Below are 16,224 nucleotides of genomic sequence, written 5' to 3'. Positions count from 1 at the left end.
TCTACTTGTCTTCTCCACTTCCTTGGTTCCATTAATTCATCAGTTCCTGCCCTGCCTCCCCAGTCTGGCTTCCACCCCCACCACTCCACTGACTGCGCTTTCGTCAAATTTCCATTGTCTTTTTTTCAAGTCCAGAGGATATCTCTCAGGCTGTATTTTGTCTTCCTGATGCAGTTGACTCTGACCTCCTTCTAGAATGTTCTCTCCCCTTGGCTTCTGAGACATCACACTCTCCTGGGTTTCTTCTGGGTTTTCTCATACTACTCTCTCATTCTTTGCAGCCTCCTTTCCCCTTAATGTTGGTGTTCCTCGGGGTGGGCCTAGGGTACCTTGTCTCACCCTATTTGTTCTATACTCTCCCCTCGTGTCCCAGCACACCTCTCATGACTTCCATCATCAGCTCCCTGCCCTGTCTCCAGCCTTGGCTACTTCAGAGCTCAGTTTTGGACTCAGATGTCTCAGTGTAGCTGTTTCACAAGTCCCTTCTTTCCTCGGGGTTCATCTGATTCTGCATCCATTTGGCTCCCCAAGGCAAGCCCTCAGAGAGGCAGTAGAATCCTCTCACACTCACATTCACCACATGACCAAGACCTGTTGACTTTACCCCTAAATAGTTATCAAATCTGGCCCCTAGTCTCCATTCCAATGGTTCAGGCATCATCACCTTTCATCTGCTACGGCCTCCTCACTCATGCCCTGATCCTGCTCTCATCCACACTCGCCCTGCCCCCTCCCCCCGGGGGGTGGGAGTGCTTTTTAGATTATAGCCACGTTCCTGCTACTGCTTGTGTCTTGTGAACCTACACAAAGCTTGTCTTCATGTGTATCATGGGGCCAACGATGTATACCTTGAAGGGCTGCAGGGAAGATAAAATGAAACGTTGAGTGTAGAATAGAGTTCGTAAACTGTGAAGCGAAATGCTTTTGTGGTAAATGAGCAATTTTCAGGGCTAAAGACGCCGGTTCCTTGGTGCTGTCCGTGGTGCTGAAAGTTGGTTGGTCACTCCCCATTTTCTGCTTCCCTGGGATGCTAACTGAAGACGTCAGTCCGATAGGTTTTGGGGGGTTTTTTTGTATGTGTGCCATCTAGATTTTTTTTTAATTTTTTTTTTCTTTTAACGATCACAGTGACTTGTGGCTCACCAGGTAAGTCAGAGGAATAGAAAGTAAAGGTGAAGCCTGAAGTTTCAGGAGTTAGCTTCATTACTAACAAACAAGTGACCTATCACCAGTATCTGTTTTCTTATCTGATAAACGGGATATAATACATTCACATGAACTTGCTTATAAGTGATTGGAAATGGAAATTAGATGAAACCTGAAAACAAGGTAACGTTACTGGTTACTTTAACTTGTGGGCTTTAAGCATATTAACGTTAGTTGCTACCACTCTTAGTAGGTGATTTTACAGTACACGTGAGAGGGTTTTATCACCTTTTGGCAATTACAGACTTATTTTTCCCCTTCTGGGAAATCAAAGGGGAGGGGGCTATTGCTCGGCTGAGAAACGTCAAGGTGGGGTGGGCAACAAGTCCTCCCGTCCTTGGCAATTCAAATTCAGCTAAAAGCCTCTGAACACCTACTTCAGGCTCCTTCATCCTTCCAAGACTACTCACTGTAAGGTGATTCATGTTAGTCCCATCTTACAGATGGAGAAATTGAGACTCTGAAAGGTGAAATGATTTGCTGGAGGGTGGAGGAGAACCCGGCTTGCACAGACTAGGTGAGCGGGCACCCTGGCTAGGGAGGACGATAGCGGGGAAATCAAAGGCTCTCTCCCTCCTCCCACAACCACGCAGGTCCCTCCACTCCCGAGAGCGTGGGTGGCGGCGAGACAAAGGGGACGGGGGCGGGGCGAAGTGGGGGTGTGGGAGAAGGCCGGAAGTGCGGCCAAGGAGGAGGCGGGAAATTCCGTGCAGGGGGAGCTCGGACATGGCGCAGACCTGGGTCTCTATTCAGAGGCCGAGTATCCTTGGACAAGTGGCCTCCCCTCTCTGGGCCCCAGTTTTCTCCTCGGTGAAACAAGCAGAGGGCGTTCGCGGGGCTGGATTGAGTGAGATCTGAGTGACAGCGTGCCCCGCCCTCAACAGGCGCGCAGCAAGTCGGCAGCCTCTCCGCCCCTCGGTATCCAGTCTGTGAAACGCTAACCGGGTCGAGGAGGGCGGGGAACCCAGGAGCCTAGCGGTCGCAGTGAGGGGCTGCGGGCGAGGGGCGCCTCTCCCTCCTTTGGGCCCCTGCTTCCCTGCCGGCACCGCCCCCTCCCGGGTTCTGAGGCCGCCAGTCAGCTAGCGCGCATGCCCGGGGCGGGGCGCGGGGTGGGAGCGCAGAGCTGGCGCGGGGGACGGCTGCGCCGAGTCCGCGGGTCCGCCCGCCAGCCCGGCCGGAGGCAGCCGAGGCAGCTCGGGCAGCGGCGGTGGCGGTGGCGGGAGCCAGAGCGCAGCGCGCCGAGGAGACGGAACGGCGACAGAGCCCGGTAAGCGCTGCTCCTGCATCTGCTGCTCGCTACAAACGGGCGGTGTCGACCCCCTTCTGCCGCTCGCAGCAGCCCCAGAGCCGCTGTCCAGGGTCCTCGAACCGCCTGGGTGGCGGGGTTTGGGCACAGCGCGCGGCTTGTGTCTGGCGTGCGCCTGGGTGAAGGTACGCGCGCTACTGGGGCGGCGGGTGTCCATTTCTAGGTTCCTCTCTGGGGCGGGGCGGGGGCGGGTCCGCAGTCCTGGCCGAGCACCCGAGGGGCCCTGCGGGCCATCCCGCCCTGTGTGTAAGACCCCGGCCCCGCGCCTGGCCTCGCCTCTGACTGCCGCTTTGTTTGGCACCGTGGTGCGGGAGGGGGCGCTTCCCGCCACCGCGGGGAAAGGGTCCGCCCGCGTTGATTCATTTTCCCCATGGAGCGAGCTCGGCGATCGAGTGGCTCTATTGGCACCATCAAGCACACTCGCTGTCGCACGCTCGGTGTGGCACACACTCTGGGGGTCCACCACAAATACTGTCACACGCTCACCACTCGAGGCCACAGGTTTACACACACTATGGTCCTTGATCATTCCATCAGACTCATACACATGGCCACCTGTGCACCCACCCAGTACATCTTTGCGTACACACCCAGGCATTGCTACGCACTCACAGCAGCCATCGCCTATCATAGCACACACTCAACTCAGCAGTAGTCCCCATCACAACGCACTCGCAGCCACCCTGCTCTGGCCTGCTTGCGCCTGTTCACACCTGCACATCATGGTGTCCCTCAGGTACCCCCAGACCCTGGAGTAGGTGTGTCATACACGCCATCACACACTTTTAGCTTGCTCTCCACCCCTCAACTCCTGCATGTCCACTCTTGCCCTCCTGTGAGTGTATGGACAGCTGCCCTTAAGGCTATTTCTGGAAGGAAGACTGGATATCACCCTTTGCTAGACTCCTTCTCCCATCCAGGCCCAGGCAGGACGCTTTACTGCTCTGACAGTAGAAGACAAGGGGATGAGAGGGTGAGGCACAGCACACCTAGACTGTCACACACACACACCTGCTGAAGTACCACAAGCCTTTGTCAATCTTATCACCATGGGGAGAGGTGATTGCAGGTGCCTGGCAGTCCTGGCTCCAATTCGGAAAGAAATCCTAAAGGGGAAATAACAGGCTGGCCAGGTCTCTGGGCTTGAGTGAGCATTCACAGGGACTTCTCTGCCTGGGAGCAGGGCATAACAACGCTTGTGCACATACCGGCCAGCTCTCCCATGAATGAGGCTCTGAGGCCAGGTGGCCGTGAATGTGCATACCCACAGGGTCCAAATGGCCACCAGGAGACACAGACACATAGGGCATTCTGCACATACAGACTGCACATGTGCACACCAAATTCTTGAGCAAAACGCAGGAGCCGGACTCTGGCTCCCCAGGCTGGCCTAAGCTGGCGCAGATGTCGACAAGCCATCTACGTGCTCCGCTGCATGCCGGGTGAGCCAGCCCACACAACTGGGGGTCATTTCAACCTTTTACCTCCATCAGGAGGCAGAAGTGTGCAGGATCATCTGCCCAAAGGGTGTGCCCACAAGTGGGTTCTCACACAGAAGACACTCTTGCTTCCTCTTCTAGACACCTCCTTGTGCTGTTGCCTGTTAGATCCAGGGGACTGGGAGGACCCTTGGCGTGACCCTGAAGAGCATAAAGGGGTTTTAAGAGCCATGCATCAATGTCCAAGATCTTGGCTGATGTGAGTAGGAAGAACCAGGGTTTGGATTCAGAGAAAACAGGCTTTGAATCCTCTCCCAGCTTTGTGCCCTTGGTCAAGTCTTTTCTGCCTCTAACTTCAGCATCCTCATCTGTGAAATGGGATGATAATGCCCCCCTCCTGAGACTGTTGTGGAGTCCAGATGCAAAAACAAGCCTGAGAATACTGGGCCCAGGGCTGAGCACACAGTGGGAGAGTGATGGAGCTGAGTCCAGTGGGAGATGGGAGGCGAGAATATGAGACCCCAGGCGTGGGTTGCCTTTTGGAGAAATGACTTGAGAATACCAAGGCTTTCTTGAGAGCTGGGTAAAGCCTAGCAGAACTGCAAGGGGTAGAGCCTCTAGGAATAGTATCCTGGCAGATCGTAAACCCAGGCCTCAGCCAGTTCTACTAGTATAACTACATCCTCTCCCCTTTGTGGCTTCCCAGGTGATGCTAGCGGTAAAGAACCCACTTGCTAATGCAGGAGATGTAAGAGACGTGGATTCAATTACTGGGTCAGGAAGATCCTCTGGAAAAGGGCATGGCAACCCACTCCAGCATTCTTGCCTGGAGAATTCCTCTGATAGAGGAGCCTGGCAGTCTACAGTCCATAGGATTGCAAAGAGTCAAACACGACTGAAGCGACTTAGCATGCATGCATCTCCCCCATTTGAAAGATTGGGAAACTGAGGTTCAGTGTGGAAAAACTCACCCAAAGTCATGTAACAAGTCAATGACTAGGCTGGGGCTTGACCCCCACATCTTTCTAACTATGTGGCCAGGCTCTTTGTCCCAACTTGGACCTTATTCCACATCAGAGAATTGTGGACTGACAACTAAGAAGGTAGCCTCTTATGGAACTTTCAGAAGGCATGCCAGCTTGGCCATGCCTGCCTCTTCGAACCTCAGTGTCCTTCTCTGGAAAATAAGACCAGAGCATCTGCCCAGAAAGTGTCCAGGATTTGCACATAATAAGCCTTGTAAGAACTTCATGTGTGCAGGGCCACCTCCCGCCTTCTTGGCATCTAGGTCAAGAGCCAGAACTCAGGTGGCTACAGGCCAGGTGAATAACACCCACGAGGGGCTGCTATAAGAAAAATGATGGTGCAATCAGTGATCAATGGCAGCAGGCAGTCAACCTCAGTGCCCAGGACACCACTGGGAGGGGTAGAGACGGTGGCTGATTGGATCCATCTAAGGAGGCAGCCACTGCTCGCTGCTGCTATGAAGGAAGCACACGCAGACTGCCAAATCTTAGTTTTCCAAGAGGAGCTAGAAATCTGATTTTCACATGAACTCTTCTAATTTTTAAATGTTGATCGATAACTTAAAAAAAATTTTTTTTCAGCACTCCAAGTTGATCAGGCATGTCCAAGGGCGAGGTTTTGCCAGTTTGTACCTGTGTTGCTGGCCCTCGCTCCCCTGCCCCCTCCTGGGAGCACAGCTGGGCTCTGACAGACTGAGTAGATAAAAACAGGCCTTGCATGTACACAGCCCAGCCCTGAAGTAGCAGGAACGTGCACACCCTTCATCTTCTTTAATTCTCCCTGCAGCCCTGGGGGAGCAGGGGGTAGGTTTGTTAGGGTCCCCAGTGGGGAGAAGGCACTTGCCTAAGGTCATAGAGCTGGTATAAAATCAGGAAGCTGGTAAGTTGGGGAGCTGTCCTGACTTCTGGCCCATGCCTCACCTGGGGGAGGGAGCCTGTTGGAGGGGCCGGTGTGAGAGGACACCGGGGCTGGGCTACCAGGGGTGAAAAGAAGGTTGGTGAGGACTCAGAGCATACCTCCTATAGCCCTTGGCAACTCCTTCCAGTTCCAGCCCAAGCTCCCTATTTTGTTGTTGTTTAGTCTCTAAGTCATTTTCGACTCTTTTGGAACCCCATAGACTATAGCCCACAGGCTTCTCTGACAATGGGATTTCCCAGGTAAGAATTCTGGAGTGGGTTGCCATTTCCTTCTCCAGGGGATCTTCCCTGGGATCCAACCCAGGGATCGAACCACTTCTCCTGCATTGGCAGGCAGATTCTTTACCACTGAGCCACCTGGGAAGCCCCAAGCTCCCCATATACCTGCTGTTTTTATGCTGATGAAAACCAGATCCAAAGAATTCCAGCAGACCTCTCCTGTGTTTCAAACCTGTCTCCCAGAAGCCTCCTGGATATCTCCCCTATGAGACCCTCAGACACCCCACTTAAACTTCCCAAAACCCAGTCCCCCACCATCCTCTGCAAGACTGCTTCTCCTCCCATCCCCCTATTTTAGTGAAATCCTCACCCCCCAAGTCCCATAAGCCCAAAGCTTGGGGGACCCAGTGGTGAACAATAGCAACTGAATCCCCATCCAGGCACCTGAGGGCCAGGTGGGGATCCAGAGGTGTAAAGGGCTATAGGCAGAATGACAAGAGTCTGGTTAGGAGTAGAACAAGAGGCCACAGGAACCCCAAGGAAGGTGGTATGCAAAGAAGGTCATTGGAGGAGGTGGCATTTAAACTGAGAACTGAAGGTTTAATAAAACCCAAGCAGGAAAGTTGTAGAGGCCAAGATGGGAGAGAATTTGAACCCCTGGTTGAACCCAAAGCATTTTTGAGTGTGTGTGTGTGTGTACACATGCTGTGGGGGATGGAGTGCATAATGAAAGATAAAGCCCACCAAGTGAGTAAATACACAGGGGCTTAGAAGCACATTAAAGAGTTGGACTTGACCCTAAAGATAACAAGAAGTCATTAAGTTTCTTTTTCCCTGTTTTCTTTAAAAATGATATGTGCACACATAATCAAAATTCAAGCATTGCAAAGCAGCATTAATAAAATGGTTTCTTCTACCTCCAGATTCTCTGGTCTCACTTCCCAAAGGCAATCACTGCTAACAGTTTCATGGGTTTCCTTCCAGAAATTTTCTCTTTATAAATACACCTACAGATGTGTATCTATCCTTTTCCTTGCCTACACTCACAGAAACCCACTAGCCATGCTGTCCCCTGGTTTTTTTCCTTGACTTACCTTGAGCATCTTTCCTCATCACTCCACCCATTCTAACAGCTGTGGGAGGTGGAGTGTTTCCCATATGTTTGTCCCACATTTTACAAACACACTTCCTGGTTTTCTTCTCATTACCAGCCATGTTCTCATGCACCATTAGTCTGATATTGATAAATGTCCTTCCAAAAAGATTGCAACCAATTTATTTCCCCTAAAAGAGCAAAGAGGGCTTTGAGCCAAGAGTGGCATGGTGGGACCAACGTCACAGAAAGGGCATTCAGTCATTTATTTAACAAACATGTATTGGAAACCACTTGCTTACTATGTGCCAGTCATTGTTCTCAACCCTGAGACTACATCAGTTAACATGGCAAAGTCCCCACACTCCTGGAGCGGACATTCTCATGGTAGAGACACATCATGAGCAATAAACAAGCATGTGCAATTTGAGGATGAAGACAGGTACCAGAAAGAAAAATGGAGCAAGGCAAGGGGGGAGGAGAGCACCAGCCCATGTTGGGAAGGAGGCTACTTTATACTGGATATGTCAGGGAAAGCTTCAGGGAGATGCAGATGTTGGGAGCGAAAGCATTTCGGGCAGAGAGGAGAGAGCCAGTGCAAAGGCCCCAAGGTATTGGGTTCAGGGGCCAACAGGGCAGACGGGTCGCTGAAGCAGGGTAATCAGGGGAGAGCAGTAGGAGACAAGACCAAGAGCTGTGACAGGGCCAGAAAATGCAGGAACTTGTGGGCTATGGTGAGGAGTTTCCCTGGTGGCACAGATGGTAAAGAATCTGCCTGTAATTCGGGAGATCCACATTCAGTCCCTGGGTTGGGAAGATCCCCTGGAGAAGGGAATGGCTACCCACTCCAGTATTCTTGCATGGAGAATTCCATGGACAGAAGAGCCTGGCAGTCCGTGGGGTTGCAAAGAGCTGGACACAGCTGAGTGACTAACATTTTTACATTGCATGAAATGGGGACACTACATGGTTCTGGGCAAAGGAGGTCTGCCTTGAATTTTACTAAGATCCCTCTGGCTGCTGTGTTGAGAATAAACAAATAGAGTGAAGAATAAAGCAGGAATAATTCCGGTCAGAGATGGTGTGGGTTTGGCTCAGGATAGTTGCCAAATTCTGGATTTCTTTTGAAGGTAGATCCATTATGTTTTGCTCGAATGTTGGGCTGGAGGGTTTCAGAAGTCAAGGGATCTTGGCCTGAGCACTACAATGTGGCTTTGGAGATGTCGGGAGGAAGAGATCTGGGGGAATCAGAGCTCTGCTTGCATTGGCTGCTGAGTGTATGAAAAAACTGAATTGCATCCTGATCCAGCGGCCTGCGAGATCCTCTCCCTGGGTGTATCCCAGGTACCACACACTCAGTTTGTCCAAAATGCAACTCTCCCTTTCCCCAGATGTCTTGCCCAGCAGCCCCCCAACCTAGCCAGAATCCTGCAGACCACCGCCACGATCACCTCTTACATCCAGTTGGTTCCTGTCAGTTGCCCTCAGACCTCTCAAAACTGCCAGCTCTTCGCCACCACCTTTGCTGTACCGTCTCTCATCTAGACCATCACAGGGAAAGGGCTGGGTAAATGAATGAAGAGCAGGATGCATGAGAGGTTGAATAAATGATTGGCCAACCCCTCCTCTCCAGCCTCCACACCACCCCTAAGCAATCTTTGAAAACACACGTTTCAGACTGTGCCCTTTCCTCAACCGTAAACCATTCCCATCTCCCCAGGGCCTACACAGACATAAACTAGTGATCCACAGACATACTTTGGCCCACATACCAGAGTTTTTAAATCTTGAATTAATTGGGATATTTTACATTAAACTTCTGTATTTCCCACTTCTGACTGATACTACCAGGTTGCATTTCTCCAGGACAGTACTTGGCTAATGGAATATGGTCCCCCCTTTAGACAAGGCACGTGCTCTCCAGTTTGCCTTAGTCCCGACCACTCCCTACTGTTTAGGACCCAGTCTGCTTCCCTCAATTAGATTACCTACCTGGCCCCTATAGCATCAGAATTTGTGACCCATGGCCTAAAGGAGAACAGCATAACTTCTAGGTAGCATGTTGCATGGGGTGGGCTGAAAAGGGAGGGTGAAAAGTTAGATTGTGGCCAAGTTGTAAACGGCCTTGATTGCCCTTTTAAGAAGCCTGGCCTTTATCCAGAGGGCCAGTGGGAGCAGTGAAGCAGGGAAATGGTATGGTTGGGTTCATTTATTAGCCCAGACCCTATGGACAGGAGGGGATCAGACAAAGGTAGAGAATGTGGTAAGAAGGCCTGGCGGCCTTCTTAGAAATAGTGAGAAATAGTGTTAGAAATAGTGAGAGGGAAGAGGCCTAGATAGATGCTCCTCCCACTGGATCTCCTCTAAGTCTGAGTCTGCTCTTTCTATGTTTCAGAACCAGACAGAAGCCTGGGGCACAAGCATGGTCATGAGGGCAACTGGGCAGTGCTGAAGACCCAGCCTGGCTCCAGCTGCTTCGAAAGGACTCCAGACCCCCAGGACCCCAGCCCACAGCCTTCTGCTGCCCACAGGATGGGAGCCTGGGGGCTGGGAGCCAGGCCATGAGGGACTGCTGCCCCTCCCAGCAAAAGGCCATCCCTACACACCCAAGGCACACCCCCGCCCAAAGCCCAAGCATGGACTCTAGACACAGCAGCCCCAGTGGGGCTGGGGAAGGGGCGTCCTTCTCTGAGGACCTTGGCAGGAGTGTGGCCTACCCCTCCATGACCCACATCCCTTCCCAAGAGGCAGCCACCAAGGAGACATTAGGGACACAAGGAGCCTTGATCTCAGGAACACCAGAAACCACCTTCTCTGGGAGGCCAGAGCCTGTGTCCTCAGTGAAAACTGATCCTTCACCCTCAGAGAACAGAAATCTGATGTTCTTAGAGAATATGGATTCCAAGTCTTCAAAACAGGTAGATTCCGTTTCCATAGGAAAGGAAGATGCTGAGTCCTTGAGGAAGACAGATCCTATGTTGACAGGAAAGACAGAGCCTGCAATCGTAGGGAAAGGGGATTCTGTGGCTTCTGGAAGGAAGGATCCTGTGACCCCAGGAAAAGAGGAGCCTGGATCCTTGGGAAAGGTGGATCCTCAGTGCTCCAGAAAGATGGATACAGTGTCCCTAAGGAAGGAGGAGCCTGGATCCTTGGGCAAAGTGGATCCTGTATTCCCAAGAAAGGAGGAGCCCAGGTATTCAGGAAAAGAACTTCGAGTGTCCTCAGAAGAGGTGGGGCCTGCATTTGCAGAAAAGACAGATCTTGTAGCCTTGGGAAAGAGAGATCCCGAGCTCTCAGCAAACGCGGATCCTGTGTCCTTGGAAATGCTGATTCCAGGGTCACCAGGCAAAATCATGCCTGGAACAGTGGCTCTGGGGCCATCAGGAAGGGTAGATCCTACTCACTTGGGGATGACAGATCCTGCATCTATGGTAAATGCAGAAATTATGTCCTCCACAAAAGAGGACCCTCAGTTCCTAGGAAAGATGGACCCTGCCTCCTCAGGAAAGCAAGGCTCCATGTCTGTGCGAATGACAAAAACCATGTCTACTGGACAGGTGGAGCCCATGTCTTTGAAAAATATGGACCCCGTGACTTCAGGCGAAGTGGGTTCGGTTTCTTTGGCAAAAGTGGATCCTGTGTCCTCAGGAAAGCCAGAGACCTTGTCTCCCGTGCAGGCAGAACTGATGTCAGTGGGAAAGACAGAAACCGCATCCTCAAGAAAGGAGGACCTAGTGTCCTCCAGAAAGGGGGATCCCATTTCTGTGGGAAATACAAAAACATCACCTCCTGGAAAAGTAAATCCTGAATCATCAGGAAAGATAGACTCTGCGTCCTCTGGTCCCATGGGTCCTCCTTCCTCTGAAAGAGCTGAGGCGGTGACTAGGGGGAAAGCAGACACATTGTCCTCGGAAAAGACAGGTCCCCTGGCCCCTGTAAAGGTGGGTCCCTCAGCCTTGGGGAAGGCTGATCCCCCCACCTCAGGGAAAGTGGACCCTGTGATCAAGGGAAAGCCAGAAGCTGTTCTCCCCGGAGACGTAGACTCCGAGTCCGCAGGAAAGGTGACCCTCGCGAGCCTAGGAAAAACAGTCCCGGCATCCTCGGGAAAGGCAGAAGCTGTCCCAGAGGGAAAGGTGGATGCTCTGCCCCTCGAGAAGGGCAATCCTATGAACTCCACGAAGGTGGATCCCAGGGCCTCCGGAAAAGCAGAATCCAAGTCCGAGGGCAAAGGGGAAACCACGCCCTCTGGGCAGGAGGGCACCGTCTCAGCCGGGAAAGTAGAGGCTACATCTTCGCTGAACGAGAAGCCACTGGCCCCAGAGAAGCCGGATCCTGGATCCTCAGAATCAGCAGGCTCTATTGCCTCTGGAAAGGTGGCGCCTGTAGCCCTGGACAAGACTGACTCTGTGCCTCCAAGAAAGGGGGAGCCCCCATCCTCGGGGAAGGGGGACAGCCTGACTCTGGAGAAGGCCTCCTCCAGGCAGGCAGATGACAAACCCTGTGACTCCGCTCCTTCTCCCGCAGACGGCGGGGGCCGCGTGGAGCCAGCGTCACTGCCCAGCTCCGAGGCCTCCAGCCTCGTCCGGAAGGACCCGGCGGCTGCCAGGGCCGAGAGAAGCCCCGGCCTGGAGGCGGTCGCGCCGCCGCCGCCCGGGCCGCGGACTCGCGACAACTTCACCAAGGTGCCGTCGTGGGAGGCGAGCGCCCCGCCGCCACGCGAGGACGCGGGCACGCAGGCGGGCTCGCAGGCCTGCGTATCGGTGGCCGTGAGCCCCATGTCTCCGCAGGACGGCGCGGGCGGCCCGGCCTTCAGCTTCCAGGGGGCGCCGCGCGCGCCCAGCCCCGCGCCCGGGCCGCCCTCTCGCCGGGACGCGGGCCTGCAAGTGTCCCTGGGCGCCGCCGAGACGCGCTCCGTGGCCACTGGGCCCATGACGCCGCAGGCCGCCGCGCCGCCCGCCTTCCCCGAAGTGCGGGTGCGGCCGGGCTCCGCGCTGGCGGCCGCCGCGGCGCCCCCCGAGGCGGTCGAGCCGGTGCGCGACGTAAGCTGGGACGAAAAGGGCATGACGTGGGAGGTGTACGGCGCCGCCATGGAGGTGGAGGTGCTGGGCATGGCCATCCAGAAGCATCTGGAGCGACAGATCGAGGAGCACGGTCGCCAGGGGGCGCCCGCGCCGCCACCTCCCGCTGCGCGCCCGGGTCCTGGCCGCGCGGGCTCCGTCCGCACCGCGCCCCCTGAGGGAGCCGCCAAGCGCCCGCCGGGCCTCTTCCGCGCGCTGCTGCAGAGTGTGCGGCGCCCGCGATGCTGCTCGCGGGCCGGGCCCACGGCCGAGTGATCGGCTCCGCTTTTGTACGCCCGGGTTTCCAACCTTCTCAGGCTCCCTTCTCGATCCCAGGCCCCTAGAAGGGATCCCCTAAACGCGCGACAGGCCTCCAAGGGGCGGGCAGCATCTAGGGCCTTCTCATCCTTTCAAGCCCCTCTTTCCCTTCCTAAACACACCAATGAATGCCCTCTACCCAGCTCCCTCGTGGTCAGGAGCCCACGAACCCAGCACCGACACCCCCATCCCCTCATAGCCCTCAGCGCCACCCCCTCCCTGCCACACTAGGCCACCTCTGGGAACCTAGCCTTGAGAGCTAGGGCAGGCTCCTGAGATGTCCAGACAGGTGCGCTGTGGTCTCCAGAGGCAGCCAGGTCCCCAGAACGGGAGAAACTGTGTACAAAAGCCCCAAGTATGTGAGGATTGGCATGTGAGACCCCCAATGTGCAAGCCCGGGGTGTATGCGAGTGCGTGTCCACGCGGCGGGCTGGCCCCATGGCCTGGGCATCTCTTGCATGCTGGTAGTTGTCCCCTGTTCCCGTCTCCCCCTCACCTGGCCCTATCCCCACCCTCACTGGACACCACTCCACAATTCCCAGACAGGCCAAAGGCAGCTGCAGGAGTGCCCTGTGGGCGCAGCTGCCAGAGTCACAGAAACGCCGGAGGGTCATGGTCAGAGGCCCACAGCCTGGTGACAGCTGGCCTTGGGTGCTGGGGACACGACAGAAAGCTCACTCTACAGCCACCGTAGTCCCTAAAAGACCACCCTCTCTGGTCCCTCATCCCCCAGTGCCGTGAGCCCCACAAGTCCCTTGTGACCACTCAGTACCCCTGTCCCCCAACCCTCCAGCCACGGTTTTTGGCTACAAACTGTCACAATACATTGGTAATAAAATACTCCCCCAACCCTTGTCAGTTGTGATTGGCTACAAGCAGATGGGGGTGGAGCAGCTTATCTTATTATGATCAGGGAAGGGTAGGTGTAATTTGGGGGTAATAAGGCCTCTTTGGAGGTGGATCAGCAGAGTGGGGGCCCATGTGGAGCTCTGTGGCCAGGATCTGCTGGCTGCGCCCCCATCACAGATCTGTGGTGTCCAGGCCAAGGTTGGTGAAGGCCAGCTCCTCCTTCTGCTCTGAGCCCGCCTTCCTCCCGGACAGCTCACTGTTCCAGGGCTCTGGATCTGGCCCCATGGGACCATTCAGGGGCTCCTTCTGTGGAAAGAGGGAGGGGAGGGGTCAGACCAGGGCAAAGATGGAGTGATCTCTCCAGTCCTTAGGAGAATGAATGGGCCTTCAAGCTCACGACCAGATGGCTCCTTGGCTGGGGTCTCAGTTTCCTGACTCTGTCCCAGAGGCGGCCATGACTACTGGTGGTGCAGATGGGTTCAGGTGATGGGGTGGGCCTCAGGGGTCTACTGCAGCCTTTGTCTTGCCCAAGAACATGGCGGCATTTTGGTCTTCTGCCAGGTCCTGAATAAGTCAGGCCCTGTGTCCTGTGCCAGAGCCAGTCCAGCCACAGTCCTTGCCACCTGTACCTCATGGCATGCACGGTGGGTGCTGGGCACAGCCATCCATAACCTGAGGTACTCATAGGACCCCCTGAGGGAGGGATAATGTCCCCCAGTTTACAGATGAGGAAACCAAGGCTTGGAAGGCTCTCTGGCCCAGAAGGGGCACAGCAAGGTTTGGACCGCTTGTCTTGCTGACTCTAAAGCCTGTCCACAACTCCACGCTGCCCCTGGTTGAATTTGGCAGGTCCTTCTGCCATCCCAGAGGGATACATCACACCCAGGTCCTGCCTGCTGGCCATCACGGCATACACTAACTTGTCTCCTGCCCTCCCTCTTCCCCCTCACCATGTGACATGTCACACTCACACCTTCACAAGACTCCCTCCTGTGGACCAGCCAGGCCCCCAGGCTCAGTTACTCCACCATGAGAACACCCATGGGAGCAAAGTCCCAACCACCACCACCACCTCTACCCTCCCTAGGGCTCACTAAGGGCTTTTTCCAGACTGGGGTTGTTCTGGTCCCTGGTAAACAGTGGAACATCTGAGGGGGTCCCAGGAGGAGCTAAACAGTCTGCCATGCTCCCCAGAGCCCTCCACACAGACCCCCATTGGGAACAGTTGGCACACTGCAGCCCAGGAAACATGGCCTGGCCTGGGAGATAGGAGACCTGGGTTCTGGGCTGCCCTGACCTTGCGAACTTTCTGATCTTGGGCAGTTCAACACCCCTCCCTGGCCTTGGTTGCTTGAAAAACTCAGACTGGATGAGCCCTCAGGTCTTTCAGACCTTCCACAGAAACATTTATGGAAGGCTTAGGTGAGTTGGCACCAAGGGGTCTGTGGAAAAAGGCCCCACCTGCTTTCCGCACTTGGAGACCTCAAGGCCCGCTTTCCGCTGCAGGATTCTCGGAGACTGAACCCCACTCCCTGCCTTCACAGGATTGGCTTTTTCCCGGCCTGAAGACAGAAGACACTCAGTCCTCTGATCCTCCTCCCTCTCCAGACTCCCTGGGAGTTCCCTGGCCCTCCCCAACCCCCAGGTCCAGCCCCACTGCTGGGGTCTCTGACTCCACTCCCCTCCCCACTCCACTCTCCTCCACTAGGGTCAACCTTAGCCTCCATTAGGGGCCACCTGCCCAGTCACCGGCTCCAGCCCTCAAGACTGTTTCCCTCCACCTAAGCGGGAGCTTTTGCTCCAAACCATCTTGAACCCAGAGATGAGCCATCCAACCAGAGGCCTCCAGCATTGCCTGGCGGCCTGAACCCCCATCCATCACCTTCATCCTTGGGGGCCCATTTGGAGGCCTTCAAGTGACAGCCAGGTCCTTGGGCAGCATTCTGATATTTTAACACCTGTGAGAGGCTTTGGTTCACCAAATCTTTTCAAGTAAGGGATCCTCAAGGGAAAATAAGTTGTGAAGCATGAGGCTTCCCTGATGGTCCAGTGATTAAGAATCCGCCTGCCAATGCAGGGAAATTAGGTTTGATCTCTGCTCCAGGAAAATCCCATATGTCTTGAGGCAACTAAGGCCCTGTGCCACAACTACTGAGCTGGCGCTCTGGAACCTGCAAACTTCAACTATGGCGTCTGTGTGCTGCAACTGCTGAAGGCCGCTTGCCCTAGAGCCTGTGCTGTGCAACAAGAGAAGCTACAACAATGAGATGCCCATGCACCACAACTAGAGAAAGCCCTCACACAGCAATAAAGACCCAGCACAGCCCAGATTCCTTACCAACTGAGCTATCAGGGAAGCCGCAGCACAGCCAATAACAAATAAATAATTTTTTTTTTTTAAGTAAAAGTCTTGAAGCATGAAGGGTGGCTGTGGATCCCCAAGAGGGCAGGGCTAGGCTGAGGGTAGGACCCAAAGTAGAGTGGATAAGGTGAATGGTGGGAGGATACCCATCCCTACACACACACACACACACACACACACACACACACACACACAACCAGAGACTATCAAATGTCAGTGGGCCTTAGAGCTTCTACTCCAGTGGTGGCTTTCAAAGTGGGAAGGAGAGGATAGTTGCTCCTGGTTCTGGCACCCCATCCCCCACCCAGCCCTCTGATCTACTTTCCCAGTTGCGAGGTTCTCACTCACCTGCACATTAGAATCCTAGGAGCTTTAGCAGCACCTTCCTTCCCAGGCCCACCCCAGCTGATCAGAATCTCTGGGCTGTGACCT

The 16,224-nt window shown here is 54.6% G+C and overlaps 2 protein-coding genes across 2 annotated transcripts in view; one reads left to right on the top strand and one right to left on the bottom strand.

The window, feature by feature from the left end:
- The first annotated feature begins 3,234 nt into the window (after window positions 1-3,234).
- Window positions 3,235-12,539, top strand: GPRIN1 (G protein regulated inducer of neurite outgrowth 1). Its single transcript, XM_068981031.1, has 3 exons — window positions 3,235-3,248; window positions 3,917-3,954; window positions 9,640-12,539. The coding sequence occupies exons 1-3, from the start codon at window positions 3,235-3,237 to the stop codon at window positions 12,537-12,539; spliced, it is 2,952 nt and encodes a 983-aa protein (XP_068837132.1).
- Window positions 12,540-13,512: 973 nt separating this feature from the next.
- CDHR2 (cadherin related family member 2) overlaps window positions 13,513-16,224 on the bottom strand; it is a 31,614-nt gene continuing 28,902 nt past the window's right edge. Inside the window, exon 31 of the mRNA XM_068980097.1 lies at window positions 13,513-13,733. Coding sequence (XP_068836198.1) covers window positions 13,602-13,733 — 132 coding nt within the window. The 3' untranslated portion in view covers window positions 13,513-13,601. The remainder of the gene's footprint in view (window positions 13,734-16,224) is intronic.

The sequence above is a fragment of the Capricornis sumatraensis genome, chromosome 9, assembly GCF_032405125.1.
Source record: "Capricornis sumatraensis isolate serow.1 chromosome 9, serow.2, whole genome shotgun sequence".
Lineage (NCBI taxonomy): Eukaryota > Metazoa > Chordata > Mammalia > Artiodactyla > Bovidae > Capricornis > Capricornis sumatraensis.
This window is presented reverse-complemented; position numbering and strand designations above follow the sequence as displayed.